General features: G+C 44.0%; 1 protein-coding gene across 4 annotated transcripts in view; it reads right to left on the bottom strand.

The window, feature by feature from the left end:
* Window positions 1-1080: 1080 nt before the first annotated feature.
* Window positions 1081-15758, bottom strand: part of PARP6 (poly(ADP-ribose) polymerase family member 6) — a 28713-nt gene continuing 14035 nt past the window's right edge. For 2 of the 4 annotated variants that reach the window (XM_056128755.1, XM_056128754.1), the window contains exons 11-24: window positions 15187-15240; window positions 13501-13596; window positions 12840-12932; window positions 11950-12075; window positions 11088-11153; window positions 10119-10186; window positions 8368-8416; window positions 8014-8126; window positions 6880-6952; window positions 6188-6257; window positions 2623-2702; window positions 2208-2271; window positions 1780-1864; window positions 1081-1461 (exon numbers count right to left, since the gene is read on the bottom strand). In XM_056128755.1, coding sequence (XP_055984730.1) covers window positions 1359-1461; window positions 1780-1864; window positions 2208-2271; window positions 2623-2702; window positions 6188-6257; window positions 6880-6952; window positions 8014-8126; window positions 8368-8416; window positions 10119-10186; window positions 11088-11153; window positions 11950-12075; window positions 12840-12932; window positions 13501-13596; window positions 15187-15240 — 1140 coding nt within the window. In that variant the 3' untranslated portion in view covers window positions 1081-1358. Of the gene's footprint in view, window positions 1462-1779; window positions 1865-2207; window positions 2272-2622; window positions 2703-6187; window positions 6258-6879; window positions 6953-8013; window positions 8127-8367; window positions 8417-10118; window positions 10187-11087; window positions 11154-11949; window positions 12076-12839; window positions 12933-13500; window positions 13597-15186; window positions 15241-15758 lie in introns of those variants that run through there. The other 2 variants (XM_056128756.1, XR_008794461.1) reach the window with 2 other exon arrangements.

Raw genomic sequence — 15758 nt, 5'->3', positions numbered from 1 at the left:
TCACCAGGTTTGACCCAAAAAGAAAAAAAAAATTCTCTTTGCTCGTATTCCTGTTTTTCTATTTCACACAATTATTTGGCAGTGCCCGAACTGTCTTCTAGAACTGTCATTTAGGTACACAGAGCATAGCCAGCAAGTCCAGAAGGGTAGTAGTGGCCTTTCAACATCTGGATTTCATTGGAGCAGCTGGGGTTCCTAGAAACAGCTATCTTACCACACCTTGCTGTTCTTACAGAATCTGAATTTTAAGAAGGCCATATTTGTTTGGGGCCACATTTGCCAGGGCTTACTCCTGGTTCTGTGCTCAGGGATCAGTCCTAGCCGTGCTTGTAGGCCATATGGGGTGCTGGGGTTCAAACTCCGGTCAGCTGCATGCAAGGCAGGCACCCAGCCCTCTATTCTGTATCTCAGGATCCATTTTTCTTTCTTAAAAGTCTTTTCAAAGACTTCAAGTTAAAGACAAATTTGTACTTGCCAATCCCCCACAGTTCCTCATCTCTCAAAGAAATAGCTGGGAGGAGGAAGAGAGTAGGGGGCTAACACCTGAGATAGGGAGACATAGGAGAGTAGGTTTTGTGCAGAAAGCAGAGGTCCTAAGTGTCAGAACTCTGAGCTGCCCTGGCCTCAGTGGTTCTTTTCAATTTTTTTTGCTTTTTGCGTCACACCTGGCCATGCACAGGGGTTACTCCTGGCTCTGCACTCAGGAATTACTACTGGTGGTACGTGGGGGACCATATGGGATGCTGGGAATCAAACCCGGGTCAGCCGCGTGCAAGGCAAACGCCCTACCCGCTGTGCTATTGCTCCGGTCCCGATTCTTTTCAATCTTGAGGAAAGGTCATTGGTGGTATTCTATTTCACTTCATTTTGTGTCATATGCATAACTGGTGAGTTTCCTTCATCTAATCCATTGAAAAATTGTTGGTGGGCCTGTAGTATAATACACTATGTGGACCAGGCTTTGACTCCACCGGACAGGAACAGTCCAACCCTCAGATGTTTTGCTCTTTTCGGACCCCGCTCCCTTTTGGGGGCTTGAGTGAGGCAGGTGCTGGGTCCCAGACAGTCAGACCACAGTGATCATATGCAGTCCACAGCACCTTCCATTTTATTGTTTTATTTACAAACAGGGTGAAGTCAACTGGGAAAATCCGGGGTAGGGAGCCAGTCTCGGCCATCCAAAGGTAGAGTGGTTCCTGGGTGAGTCTCCACCATGAAGGCCGCCTCTTCTCTCTTTTTTCCTGCCCCTCGGTGAAGGCCCCTTTCCTCAGGGCAGCCTTGCCTGCTGCTCCTGAGCCCTTTCATGAGGGCAGATGGATTGTAGGGGGGATGGGGGTGGTACGAGGGCTGGGGCCCCCTCAGTTTGTGTAAACCTGAGTTCCGATCACACGCATGATTTCCTTCTGTATCTTGGGGTCCTGAGTATTAATGTTGGCATCGCCCACCTGACCATCCTCATATCTGCCAAAGACAGGGCAAGTGTGAGCATAGGAAAACAATACCAGAATAAGGTCAACTAATAAAACTGAATTTGGAGCTGCAGTCACCCACCCCCAAGTCAAAACTCTTCCCTGCAACTCCACCGGGAGGGAACCTTCTCTCCTCTAAGAGATCCTGGTCCACCCCCCCACCATCTCCCAGGGGAATGTCCCAATGCCAGCTATACTTAGGAAGCCTGTTTCAGGTAACAGAAACAGACTCCACCAGTAATCATATCATTATCCCCATCACAATCCCCACATCCTCAGAATAATGCCCAAAGTACCCTTGTAGACTTACACAAAGAAGAACCGTGTGCAGACATGGTCGGACACAGGGCACACCCAGATATTCCCATGCTTCTGGAGGTCCTTAGATGTAATCACTGGGAAGAAGGGGACAAGAAGTTATGTTTATTTCGTTGCTACTGTTGCTACACCCTGCATAGACAGGGCTTATTCCTAGCTGCGCACTCTCGAATTGCTTCTGGTGGAGCACAGGGGACCGTATGGAGTGATGGAGATTGAACCTGGGTCAGGCGCGTGCAAGGAAAGCATCTTATCCCCTGTACTATCTCTCTAGTCTCCAGCAGTTACAATGCTAAGTCTCAGAGTTCTAGGAGAGGAGAGAAGCTATGAGGCTTCAAAATGACCTTTGGCTGAATCATGCGCCAAAAGTACACCAGACAAAAAAGAATCGGAAAAACAGGGACTGGATGGGCTACCTACCTTCACAAAGTGCTATACAGTTGAGATTCCGACTCTGCAGGAATCTTGACTGAATGGATCGAGTCTGGAAAAGGAGGAGAACAGAGCCAGGTTAAGACTATTACAGCTTTTCCCTAGAGAAGCCAGTGAGGGCAAGGAATATCCTGGGATCCCAGCCAACTCCACTCACCCTGCAAAGCTTACTTCCCTATAATAATCAGTATGGATGAGTCCACAGTCTCTACCTATATGATTAGGTTGCTGCAGCTGAACACAGGCTGTGCTTGCGTACTTATGACTGGGGTTACAAATGATTCTGAAAATGTATCGTCTTAGAACATTCCTTCAAATAATCTCCAACTCCCATCTGCCAATCTTCATGGCCTGAAATGGTCCTTGCAGAAGAGTTCTCTCATTGGAACAGGGTCAATAATACCTGAGGGATGGTATTCATCCTGTTGTATCTCTGGACCAGCTCATCCTTGGAGGGCATCCTGTGCTGTCCTTTTCCCATTCCTGTCACAAAAACAAAGAAAAAACCAGACCCAGTTCATTCACCCAGGTCCGAATCAAATACCATTAACGTGCCTACTGTGACTACTTGTCAGGCACTGAGCTTGACACTTCGTAGTATGTCAGTAAGTTAAAAAAAAAAAATCTTTACAGATGACTACAAGCAAGGAACAACTAATTACAACACGGTATGGTAAAGGCTAAGGTGGGGGAGAATACAGAGCACTGTGTGAGAGTACAAAAACTAACAGAGCCTAAGAGCTTAGAGAAAGATTTCCTGGTAACACTGAGCAGAGAACTGTAGAATTAGGAAGAGATAGTAGTAAATTAAGAGGAAGGAGTGTTCTGGGCAGAGGAAATAGAACACAGAAGGTCTGGAGAAAAGAGAGGGGAGGAAAGGCGAGTTAGAATAAAATCAAAGCAGGCTTTATAAGCCATGTTAAGTCGACCAGAATTTATCCAGAGAACATCAGGACATCACTGAAGGATTTTAAGATGGGGGATTCACACATTAAATGAGTCAGGAAGGAGGGAGCCCAGGAGAGTGGTGATGATAACACCTCGCATCAAAATGAAATGAGTGGAAATGAAGCAAACTCAGCAAATCAGATCTGCTCCAGTCTCAGTTACATAAACTAATCAGTCATTCAAGAGAAAAGGGAGAAAGAACAGCAATTAAGTGATAATAACTTCCCACAGGTAACTATTACAGCAATTACTTCAAAAAGTTCTCCCAGGGCAGCGACAGCGGAGCAGGCTGATTGCAGGCTTTGTATGCAAGAGTCACAGGTTCAAAACCTGGCACTGCAGGGTCCCCTGAACACTGCCAGGTGTGACCTTTGCAACAACCTAAGCACTGCTGAGTGTGCCCCCGGCCCAATCCCAAGAAAAGGTCTTTCAGTCTTCCCAGATTTGAGGAAGAGGTGTCAATTCTCCTTTCTACCTTTTCCCCCCCACCTATAAATCCTATACCTTTCTTTTATCACCTATTAAATAGATCTACTTATAACACACTCATTCTCATTTAGGTATGAAATAGTACTCGTATGTACCTCTATTCCTGAATTTTAGGCCTGAGATTAGGACTCCAGTTTGAACTCAGCTCAATCATAGACCCAGCATGTGTTCCAATCTTTTGAGCTACCTCCCCACTCTGATTCCTAGGAACTTTCAAAATACATTCTTATTATTAATCTTTGGTGATAATCACTATCCTATCACTGTCCTCCCGTTGTTCATCGATTTGCTCGAGCGGGCCCAGTAACATCTCCATTGGAGACTTTGTTGTTACTGTGCTTGGCGTATCGAATACATCACGGGTAGCTTGCAAGGCTCTGCTGTGCGGGCGAGATACTCTCGGTAGCTTGCCGGGCTCTCCGAGAGGGGCGGAGGAATCGAACTCGGGTCGGCCATGTTCGCTGTGTGCAAGGCAAAAGCTCTACTGCCGTGCTACTGCCCCAGCCCTTTGGTGATAATATGTATTGCAAATGCCCAGTCCCAAACTAGGAGTAGACATTTACAGCCCACATAGGCTGTTTTTGTTTTATTTACAATCCATGTAGTTTGAGTAAAATTTATCAAGATTCTACCGTTTGGCATTTTGTTTTCTGAACCACATTCAGCAGCTACTTCCAGTCTGCTCAGGGGTTGCTCCCAGTGGTGCTTGGGGGAATCATGCTGTAGGGGGGATCAAACCCAGCATCCTGCATGCAGAGCATATGCACACGCTCTTTGCCTCCAAGATTCTAGGATTTGTATTTCCTTCTTTTTCTATTCTTGGATGACTGGAATAGATGGAAAAATTGGAATAATTTACTCCTTGAAAGTTTGATTTACTCTTCACTTGTCTACCTAGCATTTTAGTTTATTTCTTTTTTAAAACTGCTCAGTATCTCTGTATAGCTTTGGGTGTCATTAGCTTTCTATTTTCTATTAAATCTGTTTGGTAAAGCTTTATTTTCCAGGAACATTTTGTCAAAAATTTCTTAGTGGCATAAAGTCGGCAGACTTATCCCCGTGGCTTCTGAGTTCTTGGTAGGTCTGTTGCTCTGCCCCCTATCAGTCACAGTATTACTCTTGGCTTGGCACTCAGGAATCAGGGTTTGGTCGTCCATGTGGGGTGCTGGGGGTCGAACCCACTTTGGTTGCTTGCAAAACAAACACCTGCCCGCTGTACTATCTCTCTAGCCCATTTTTAAAAAAAAATGAAAGTAATTAATATTAAGGTACTACTGGTTTATAATACTATGTGAGTCTTGGGAGTAGACGCTTTGTTCTCTGAAAGGATCACCTTTGACTTTTTGGGTACTATCTGTTGTATCTGAATCTACTCATATTTCACTTAGTTTTGTTTCCAACTATATTATTTCCTTCTACTTATTCTGTTCTTAGAAACTTTTAGTTCTGTGAATCTGGACTTTAGCTTACTAATCTTAGTAAGAGTTAAAAGACTAGAGAAATAAAAGAAACTAGTTCTATCCCACTCATACAGTAGACATGAACTATAAAGTAGCTATCCTTTACACAAACATACAAAATAAGAACAAGACTCGGGGCTGGTACAGCAGGTGAGCCCTGCTTTGCTGTGGCTGACTTGGGTTTGATCCCATGCACGACATATGGCTTTATCAGGAATGATTTTCTGAATACAGAAACAGGAGTAAGACCTGATCACTGCCAGGATTACTGCACAAATTCCCCCCCTTCTCCCCCCCCCAAAAAAAAAGAAAAGAAAGAAAAAGAACAAAGACTGAAAAGGAACTAAAACAGGAGTTGGAACACCAAGATAATCCTAACTGAAATTTGTTTTCTCAGCTTGACAAAGCTAGATATATCTGACTAGAATTTAAACGTTTTCCCATACCTTTCCCTTTAGAATAAAATTATTTTTCATTTTACATTCAGTGTAACTGAATAGTATATATGGTCCCCTGAGCACCACCAGGAGTAACTCCTGAGTGCAGAGCCAGAAGTAACCCCTGTGCATCACCGGGTGTGACCCAAAAAAGAAAAAAAAAAAAAAAAAGGGAAAAAAAGAATTTATTTATTTATTTTGAAAGATGCTGAGAGGCAGAAAACAGCTCTAGAAATGTAAGCCAATGAAAGTAATCTAAGCCTTCAGGTTAACCACTCACATATAAAGTCACATACACATACAGTCAACAATGGCAGACTGCCGCCAAATATGTATTCTACATAAGGCTTAGTTTCATCTCCTAATTATTTCCTAACCATTCCTCGAGTCAAGCTCCTACAGTCAACAAGAGCCATCTTCAAGGAGAAGAGAACTTCCTAAGAGAAAAGGGAAGTAACTTCACCTTGTAAAGAACCTAAATTTCTAATGAGAGTAAAAAGAGACTTTCTTTGACACTGGGGAGGGAGCTGACACAGATCAAGTATCTATGATGGAGAAGGAAGATGACAGTATCGATCATGTGTTCACAAAGAATGCAACGTAAGGAGTGAAGGAGGTCAGAGGGGTTTCTTACCTGAGTATCCAAAGGAAATACTGGAGATGGGGCTCAGGTAGATGCCTTTGCCATAGGCTGCTCCATGCAGCTTGCAGGGAAACACCAGGATGAGCAATAGGAGCCTGGGCCCTCCCTTAGGCAGCCACAGGGCTTATACAGCGTTTTGTCCCTCTTTTTACTTTCTCACTCATTCCAAGTACCTAACTCTTAAAAACTGGCTGGCTGAAAAGCAGCTGCAGGTTGACGCCTGTGACTTGAGCTACTAGATACAGCTGGAGAGGAGCCACTGATTCAGTCCTTCAGAATCCATGTTCCTATCCCCATGCATAGGGCCCCCCAGAAGGAACTGCAGAACAGGCAGCCGGGAAGAGAGGCAATAACTTCTTAGAACTTCTCAGGACAAAAGAAAAAGTCCTATATCAATTCTGAATGAAGAGTCATATAAAAAGTTCTATCTAAGTAAGTTAATTTATCGCATTAACTGTAATCAACAATCCACATTCCTGCCAAAGCTGTATTCCCATCCCTTAAAACCAGTAAAACAAAAGTCTGGGATCAAATACACAACAATCACATTTATCCTATACATTTTAGTCCACTTCTTCCTCAGAAAGCCTAGTCTGAGGGAGTTCTCTCAGACAGCCTTCCCTAAGCCACGGGGCAGGAATTGGAGTATGAGACGTGTGAGGAGGAAAGGGGAACAGCCTCACCTGCAGCTTGGTGTAGGATGCATTGACCAGCCCATTGCGCAGGATCGAATGCCAGTTCTCAATGTGGGACCCACTGTAAGGCAAGGCAAACAGGTCTCTTCACATATGAGATTGCCAAGAGCACTTCCAGACTCCACCCCCAGTGATCCGCATCCCCACAGCACACGAAGATGGATACAAACAGACCTGGCAATGGGCATACATGCAGATATAGGCACAGACATTCATGATGAGCACGTGTGGCTAATCCATACATCTTCATTTCCAGTTCTATCCTCTCCTCTGCACTTCATCTAGTACCATCCTAAGCCTCAGCTGGAGCTAAGTTTCTTTGTCTGTTCTCCTGATACTTCAAATTAAACTTTTTTTTTCTTTTTGTGTCACACCCGGCAATGCACAGGGGTTACTCCTGGCTCATGCACTCAGGGATTACTCCTGGTGGTGCTCAGGGGACCATATGGGATGCTGGGAATCGAACCCGGGTTGGCTGCGTGCAAGGCAAACACCCTACCCGCTGGGCTATTGTTCCAGCTCCTGAACAATTTTTCTTAAATCCAACTTAGCACTGGCTGAAATCTGACTTTCAGTCCTGACTTCAAGTCTATCTTTTAACCGTCATACCTTTTTTTGTTGTTTTAGTCTCATACTGTCGATGCTCAGGGGGTTACTCCTGGTTCGGCACTCAGGCATCACTACTGGCAGTGCTAGGGGAATCATATGGTTCTGCCATGTGCAAGGCAAGTGCCTTACCCATTGTACTACCTCTCTAGGCCTGACCATCATACCCTTTAAGTTGCCTTCAATGTATTTTCCTCTTCTCTCCTCCAACAATTAGTATAGATTGTTGAGTTCTTCAGAGCAATTTTAACAATCTATCTCCTCTATTCGTCTCCTTTCAACCACATCTTTTTATATGTGTATATCACTTCTCCTCAACTCCATCATAAGTAGCTTGAGAGGAAAGACATACCGTTTCACATCTCCATAGCACCAATCACTATGGCACTAAATACACATCTGCTGACTGCTGGTCAGTGCACAAAGGCAACAGAAACTCACATACCAACACAGAACTTGGCCTCCCAACCCCCATTATCACTTATCCAAGCCTCCCTCAGTCCCCACCCTCCTCACTGAAAGGCAAAGGTGCTGCCGTAGAGCTTCTTGGCGGTCCGGAACCGAGCCTCCTTGGCAGGAGGGCTGCTCAGCAGGAGGAACTGGTGTGAGGTGTGCATGAACTTCAGCTGCTGCCCAGGGTGGGGTGGGGTCAGGAAAACAGAGTAGAAACAGAGATCAGGGAGGGAAGGGCGGAGGATGGGAGCAATTTTGCCATGTATTGATCCCAAATAAGAAAAATACGTCTAGGGTCAAAGACCTGGCTCATAGGTAAGAGCCAATCAGGCAGATCTAGGGCCAAGTTCTCTGCCTTGGAGCCCCTCCTTATCCCTCCCCAGAAATGTAGACTTCAGAGAAAGAATGCTTACTTACCCTGCTGAGAGGTAGTTTGACAATATGTGACCTGTTGCTAGAGATGATCCTAGAATCAAACAGGAAAATAATTTATAGAATAAACGTGAGGATACATTATCTTGAGCAAAGAAATAAAGAACCCCGGGACTGAGCTGTGTAAAATGTGCAGATAACTATTTGAATACTCCTTTAGGTTGTAACATTTGTGTATAAAAATGTGAAAGGGAAACTACTGACCAGGGATCAGCTGATCACTGGGGACTTAACAAAGGACAAAATAAAGACAGGAGTCATAAATGGGCTGCTACATCTAGAATAAGAGGAAGCTCAAAAAAAGGTGAGCTACAAAAGAAAAAAAAAAAGAAAGATATGATGACAACTTATACCCGTAATTTTGGACTTAAAATTTGGATTCAGGAGCACAGAGAAAAACCAAGTAATTGTTTGGAGCTAGAGAAAGAACAAAAGAACAGACTGGGCTGTATGGAGAATGAACAGGGAGGACAGAAGAGAAAAAAAAAAAAGGTAAGAGCTCTGCAAGGGAGCATTATCTCCTATAGTGGATACAGCTTGATTTTTTTATGTTTCATCCATACGTACACTTGTTAATGCCACCCTGGATGGCCCATAGCTGGTTATTCACTCCTCATGCTAAGAAAAGCATCCTATGTTGAGAAAGTACTAATGTCAAAAGCTGAATAGGAATACAGTCTAGGGGAGAAAAGCTATGTGAGGAACAGAACAGAAATCAGAATTGGGGAGGGAGAGAAGTGGGGAAAGGGCAATAGGGAATGGTCATAATCTCTGTCAGAAATAACAGTATGTCAAGACTCGAAAAAAACAGGAAAGACCTTGAGAAAGGAAAATGAAGTAGAGAGATATCTTTGAAACAGCTGAAATTAATAGTATTCTTCTTAAAAAATAATTGGGGGAGGGCTGGAGTGATAGCACAGCGGGTAGGGTGTTTGCCTCGCACGCGGCTGACCCGGGTTCGATTCCCAACATCCCATATGGTCTCCTGAGCACTGCCAGGAGTGATTCCTGAGTGCAAAGCCAGGAGTAACCCCTGAGCATCGCCGGGTGTGACCCGAAAAGCAAAAAAAAAAAAAAAATAAATAAATAAATAAATTGGGGGGGGGCGGGGCCGCACATCAGGCAGTGTTCTTTGTGTTCTCCTGGCTCTGCACTCTGGGAATCACTCCTGGAAGGCTTAGGGGCCCACATGAGATACCAGAGATTGAACCTGAGACAGCTGCGTGCAAGCCAAGTGCACTACCTGCTGTACTATCGCTCTGGCCCCAGATGAGTATTATTTCCTGTAAGCAAGGAGGACTAAAAAAAAAAACTCTTAGAAGGGCTGTAGAGATAGTACAGAAGGCAGGGTGCTTGCCTTGCCCATGGCCAACCTGAGTTTGACCCTCATACCCCCGATGGTCCCCCCCAAGCCCTGCCAGGAGTAATCCCTAAGCCGAGAGCCAGGAGTAACCCCTGAGCACAACCAGGTGTGGCCCTCTCCACAAAAAAACAACAACCTGTTGAAAAACAAGAAACAGGAGAAATTGAGATACTATGTAAAAATGTGTGGGATCTGAATTCTTGTCCAGAACAGGTGACCCAACAGATCCCAAAGTAAAAGCAGCCAGTCTCTAGAATCTTGGGAAGATGCTGAAACCACCTCTAAGAGAAGATGTAGACTTCTGTACTGTGCAGGCTTCCAATACCATGCCCACCTCCTTCCTCCAAGCCCCCAGAGAGCCCTGCATTCATACCATTGCAGGAGAGGATGGGCCAGGGGATCGAGCTTGTCCATTTGCTTCTTAATCTCAAGATATGAGCCCTGAAAAACAATGGTCACGAGGTTATCACCTAGGAGAGCAGGAAACCCTCCCACTCCCAGAGCCTGACTATGGGGATCCATGGCAAGGCAGGCACTGAAGGTCACAATAAGGCAAGAGGAGATGAAATTCCCACCCTCAAGGAGTCCAGTCAGGGTGGGAACACTGATTAAGTACAAAAATGACTGAAGATCCTTACAAAATGACATGCAGGTGAGTCTCCCTCATTTTAAGCAATTCCTACAGTCCTTAGAAAGTTGATTATAAATAATAAATAAAATCTATGTCCTAGAAATATTAGACTAAGAAATTCAGTGGTAAAACTTTACATAAAGCAAAGAGCCCTTCAGGGAAGGAGATCTTCCTTCCTTGGTACGTCTCACGTTAGTATGAATTGTGACATGTAGGATTTGCCAAGAGGCCCACCTGTAATTCTGAACACAAATGAATATCTATTCATGCAGAGATTGCAGACGAGGGGTGGGGAAGTCTGGTGAGGGACAGCCTGGAGTCAGAGGCTGGCACCGCTCCATGTGGCTGCCCCACCCCTAGAAGAACAGATGATGTAGGCCCTTGGGTCCAGCTCCTTACTTTCAAGCCCCCCTCCATCCCTTCCCACCTCTGTCTTTCCCTTCTTCCTTTCCCTTCTAACCTAAGAAGCATGGGAAAAAAACTTTAAATATGAACAATTTGTGAAAGAATCAGCAGTTAAGGTAAAGGTTAAGAGATTAGAAGAGAGAAAGAATAACAGAGCCAACGAATCAGTGAACAGAATGGAAATGGCTAAGAAAGGTAGACTAAAGAAAATTCAGTGATGATTTGAGCAGCAACTCTCAATCTTTATCCCAATCCCACAAAATCCAAGCAGAACTGTACCCTTGAGTGGGGCACAAAGCAGAATACCTGGGTCATCTCCCGTATGGACATCACACTATCCAGGGCCTTCTGAAGTCTCTCATAATTCTTCTTCTGTGGAGAATCAACAGGAAGAGAATAAGAAGATGGTGAAAAGTAGAAAACAGTAAGACGTGATTTTTTTTTTTAAACAGAGGGTCAGATATATAAAAAGTCTAGGCCCTAGCAAAATAGGAGAAGTATGTCACTGAGCCATTTCTTGACAATAAACAGCTTCTAGCTTCTATTGGTTCCTCTAGAGAAATCTTGACTATCAGAGCACTTTTAATATATATTAGCCCTCATTTTTAAAACAATACATAATGCAGCCAGTTCATAAATCCACAGTTCAGAAAGGTGAAGTGACTAGTCTAACAACATTCAGCAAGGGAAATGCAAAACCTCAGAATAGAATCCAAGTCTTCAAGTATCCTAAACTTATATTATTCTCTATCATAACATTAATTAATATTAATTAATCAATATTAATTCCTCTCCCCTTCTGACAAACTCAATTATATGTTCACTTAAACAGCAAAATTTTAGATTTAAAGAATTTCTGAGAAAAACAAACAATCCATCCCTGCCCCAGCTTTTTGGGCAATACCTAGCTGTTCTCGGGGTTTACACCCGCTTCTGCACTCACGGATCACTCGTAATGGGTCTTGGGGAATCATGAGACGCTGGGGATTAAATCTGGTTGACTGTGCACAGCAAGTGCCCTATCTGCTGCACCATCACCCCAGTGTTTTGGTTAATCTTCTTTCATTCTTGATTCCAAGCTCTTGTGTACACTAGAATGAATATAGTCTCCCACTATATTTAACTTTTCCTGTTCCTTAGCCTTGACTTGCTTCCCAAGCAATTATACCTTAGGATTAAAGGCCAAAGTCTTGGGATCAGTGGGGTCCACCACAGAGGGGTAAGGCTCAAAGATGATGCTCTTTCGAGGGGACTCCAAAGCTGCGCGACACATGGCCACCAGCAGATCCACCACCTTAGAGGAAAGAAAAGAAGAACAGAATTAAGTCATCTCCAGTACTAGGAATCACCTGGTGTGACATATCTCCTAGAGTCACTCAGCACTTCTTTTTGTTGTTTTTGTTTCTACAAACAAACCCAGCTGACTCCTGGCTCTGTGCTCAGGGTTCATTCCTGATGGGGCTGGGTGCTGCTGGAGATCAAACCCGGGTCAGCCATGTGCCAAGCAAGTGCCCTACCCACTGTATTATCGATAGCTCTGGCCCTTCAGCACTTTTCCCCCTGAACTTTTTAAAACTTTTAAAAAACTTTTTAAAACTTCTTTTTGTGATCCTTTACTTAAAAAAACAAAACTCATTATAAAATTTCAAGTCACAATGACGGAAAAAGCAATTAAAAGATAAAAATCATCACCCATACCCACAACCAACTCTCATTTGCAAGCAGCTACCACGAAGGCTGATGTACACCCTTTCAGACATTTTTTCTATGGAAGTACATTCACATACAATTTTTTAAAGAATTGTGCCATATATACTGTTGCATTTACTTCTTCATTATATTTTTTAACCATAGATCAGAAATATGTAGTATTTCTACTATAACACTATATCATAATTGAACAAAACTCCCTAAATTTAGCTGCACCAATTTTTCTTTTTCAAACTACTACAAACAATACTAGAATGAACATCCTCACATATGAAAACATTTCTCTAAGTTCCAAGCAGTGGAAGTGCCATTTGATCCCAAATCCCCAGCCTCCTGTCCTCCTCATACCTCAGCTCCAGTGGCCACCTCTTCCGCAGCTCCAGACATGACTCCCAGGGTGTAGAAGGAGAAGACGCACAGTTCACGAGTACAGACAGCTGGCTGAATGGATAAGGAGACAGTGGTGGTAGAGGGTATGCAGGAAGGAGTTAGAGGGAGAGAGAGACAACCCTGACCACAGACAGCCCTAGAACGAGGCAGGAATTTGGAGCCTCCTATGTCAGGAGAAAACTACAAATAAGTGGAGCCTTACTTAAATGCCTCATGATCAGTCAAGAGCCAATGCTCTATAAAGCCATCAACGACCTGCCTACGGAGTGAGAGACTCTCTTTTGGACTGTCATAACACTTCTCCTATCTCTTCTATACACTTACGGTGAAGCACCTGTCTGACCTAGACCTGAAAGATAGAGTCCTATCCAACCAAGCTTGGTGAATACCCAATTCCTTTTTTAAATGCTGGAAGATTATACCCACCAAAAAAATTCTATCTCCTCAGCTTTTATACAAGGATGCTGATATTTACTTCCTGAGAAAAACTATTTCTATTCTCAGGGAATATGGGTATAATTCTACCTATAGTCACAGACACAGGAAGAATGGAAGAAACGAGGCGTGAAGGGCCTTGGCGCAGAGTCCAAGAAAGAGAGTTATAGTAGAAGTGTTATACCTTGAGCATAGAGCCATTCTGGAAGACATGCTGCTCATCACACACCACACAGTACTCATTCAAGGTTGGAATCCTCTGTTCTGCATACTTCATGATCTGCAGAGAAGATATATCACTAAGCCTACTGGAAGTAAAGTATAGATGTGGAAAATTTCTGCTTTTCCAGCTACTCTCCTCCCTTTAACCCCCATGTCTAAGGGAGAATTTATTTTTGCAAGGTAAGTGGGGAGCTGAGACGCTATTTCAACTACCTAGAAAAATAAGCCTGTGTTTACTGTCAAACCACAGATTTAAATCTGAGAGTGTCAATCCAGAAGTAAGGCCGCGGGGGCTGGAGCGATAGCACAGCGGGTAGGGCGATTGCCTTGCAAGCGGCCGACCTGGCTTCAATTTCCAGCATCCCATATGGTCCCCCGAGCACCGCCAGGAGTAATTCCTGACTGCAGAGCCAGGAGTAACCCTTGAGCATCACCAGGTGTGACCCAAAAAGCAAAAAAAAAAGAAACCAGAAGTGAGGCAGCAATATTTTGGGGGGGGGGGGGTCACACCCGGCGATGCATAGGGGTTTCTCCTGGTTGTGCTCAGAGGACCATATGGGATATTGAGAATCGAACCCGGGTTGGCCGCATGCAAGGCAAACACCCTACCCACTGTGCTATCACTCCAGCTCCAAGGCAGCAATATTCTGAAGGATTCCCCTCTCCACCCCTTCACCCTCCATACTCTATCTTAACATTGCTTTTTCAACTAGATAGGCTTTGTGTATACATCAAGTTTTACCGTCTCACATACTTTTGGGATGGCAGAGATGGATTCTAAGGGCATTTATGCTTTAAAGAAGATTTACTGAATGCTTATTATGTACCCAACTTAGTGCAAAGTCTCCTCAGTAAAAAGTCTCTCATATGTAATAATGCAAAACACTGTCTTTTCAGACCCTGTATTCCAGTAGGGGAAATGTGGAACATATACAAACTAATTATAATTCAACGTAGATGTGATTCATGACACAAATGCGGCAATTAAAACAAAAAGTATCCCAGCACATCAGTGAGAGGAGATGTCATTTCAGCTAAGAGTATTTTGTTGGAAGTAGAGAAGATTTTGTGGAAAAGGTGGCACTGAGCCTTGACTGCAACAGGCAAGTATGAGGAGAAAGGTCAATGGAGGGAATGAAATGAACCAAGATAAGATGCAAAAGTAGTGAAAGTACATAGAGAGAATAAAGAGACTTTACAAAGAAGCAAATGGCAGTGCTCAGGGGACCATATGTGGTAACAGGGATCAAACCCAGGTCTCCTACATGCAAGGCAAGCACTTTAACCTCTGTACTATCTCTCCAGCCCCATACTCCAAGTTTCTTTTTTGGTGTGGGGGAGAAGATAGGGGAGTCCTACCTGTTCTTTTCAGGGCTTAGGAATCACTCCTGGCAGGCTTGGGGACCATATGGGATATTGGGGATCGAAACCAAGTGGGCCACATACAAGGCAAGTGCCTTACCTGCTGTACAATGTCTCCAACCTCTCACCATTCTAAGCTTCTTGAGGATGAAAACTACATATCCCCCCAGCCCTCTAGAGTGTTCAATACTTAGTATAATGCTGGAAGTGGAAATATTTGTTAAGTGACCGAGGAACCGAGATGTTAGGAAGGGTCAGACAACAAAAGGGATTTGGATTTGATTACCTGGACAAGGAATCCATATTCCAGAGTGGGGATATTCTTGCAGTGACCACTGACCTGATGATCAAAAAAGACAGATCCCATGAGCTTCTGTGAACCTGGTGTTTTAATAGACCTAACATTCATCACCTACGATTCTCCTAAAGTAGCTAAGCTCTAGCATCAGTCAGCCTAAGAAATCCTAAAGCTGAAGAGAAGATTTTTAGACATTTTTGTCAAAAGTTCAGAAGAAAGGCCCACTTGTCCTTAACCCTCTTCAAAGTAGAAGAAATAGTGGGGCTGGAGCGATAGCACAGCGGGTAGGGCGTTTGCCTTAGACGCGGCCGACCCGGGTTGATTCCCAGCATCCCATATGGTCCCCTGAGCACAGCCAGGAGTAATTCCTAGTTCAGAGCCAGGAGTGACCCCTGTGCGTTGCTGGGTGTGACCCAAAAAGCAAAAAAAAAAAAAAAAAGTAGAAGGAATACTACCATAACTGATTAACTGATTATAACTTTATGAAGACAAACATTAATTATATCTCTTTGGGATACACAACCCCAGACTCTACTTAACAAAAAAGTTTGCGAGTTTCA

Source organism: Sorex fumeus, unplaced genomic scaffold (genome assembly GCF_029834395.1).
Source record: "Sorex fumeus unplaced genomic scaffold, SorFum_2.1 ptg000067l, whole genome shotgun sequence".
NCBI lineage: Eukaryota > Metazoa > Chordata > Mammalia > Eulipotyphla > Soricidae > Sorex > Sorex fumeus.
Note: the sequence above shows the minus strand (reverse complement) of the source record. Positions and strands in the feature narration are given on the sequence as shown.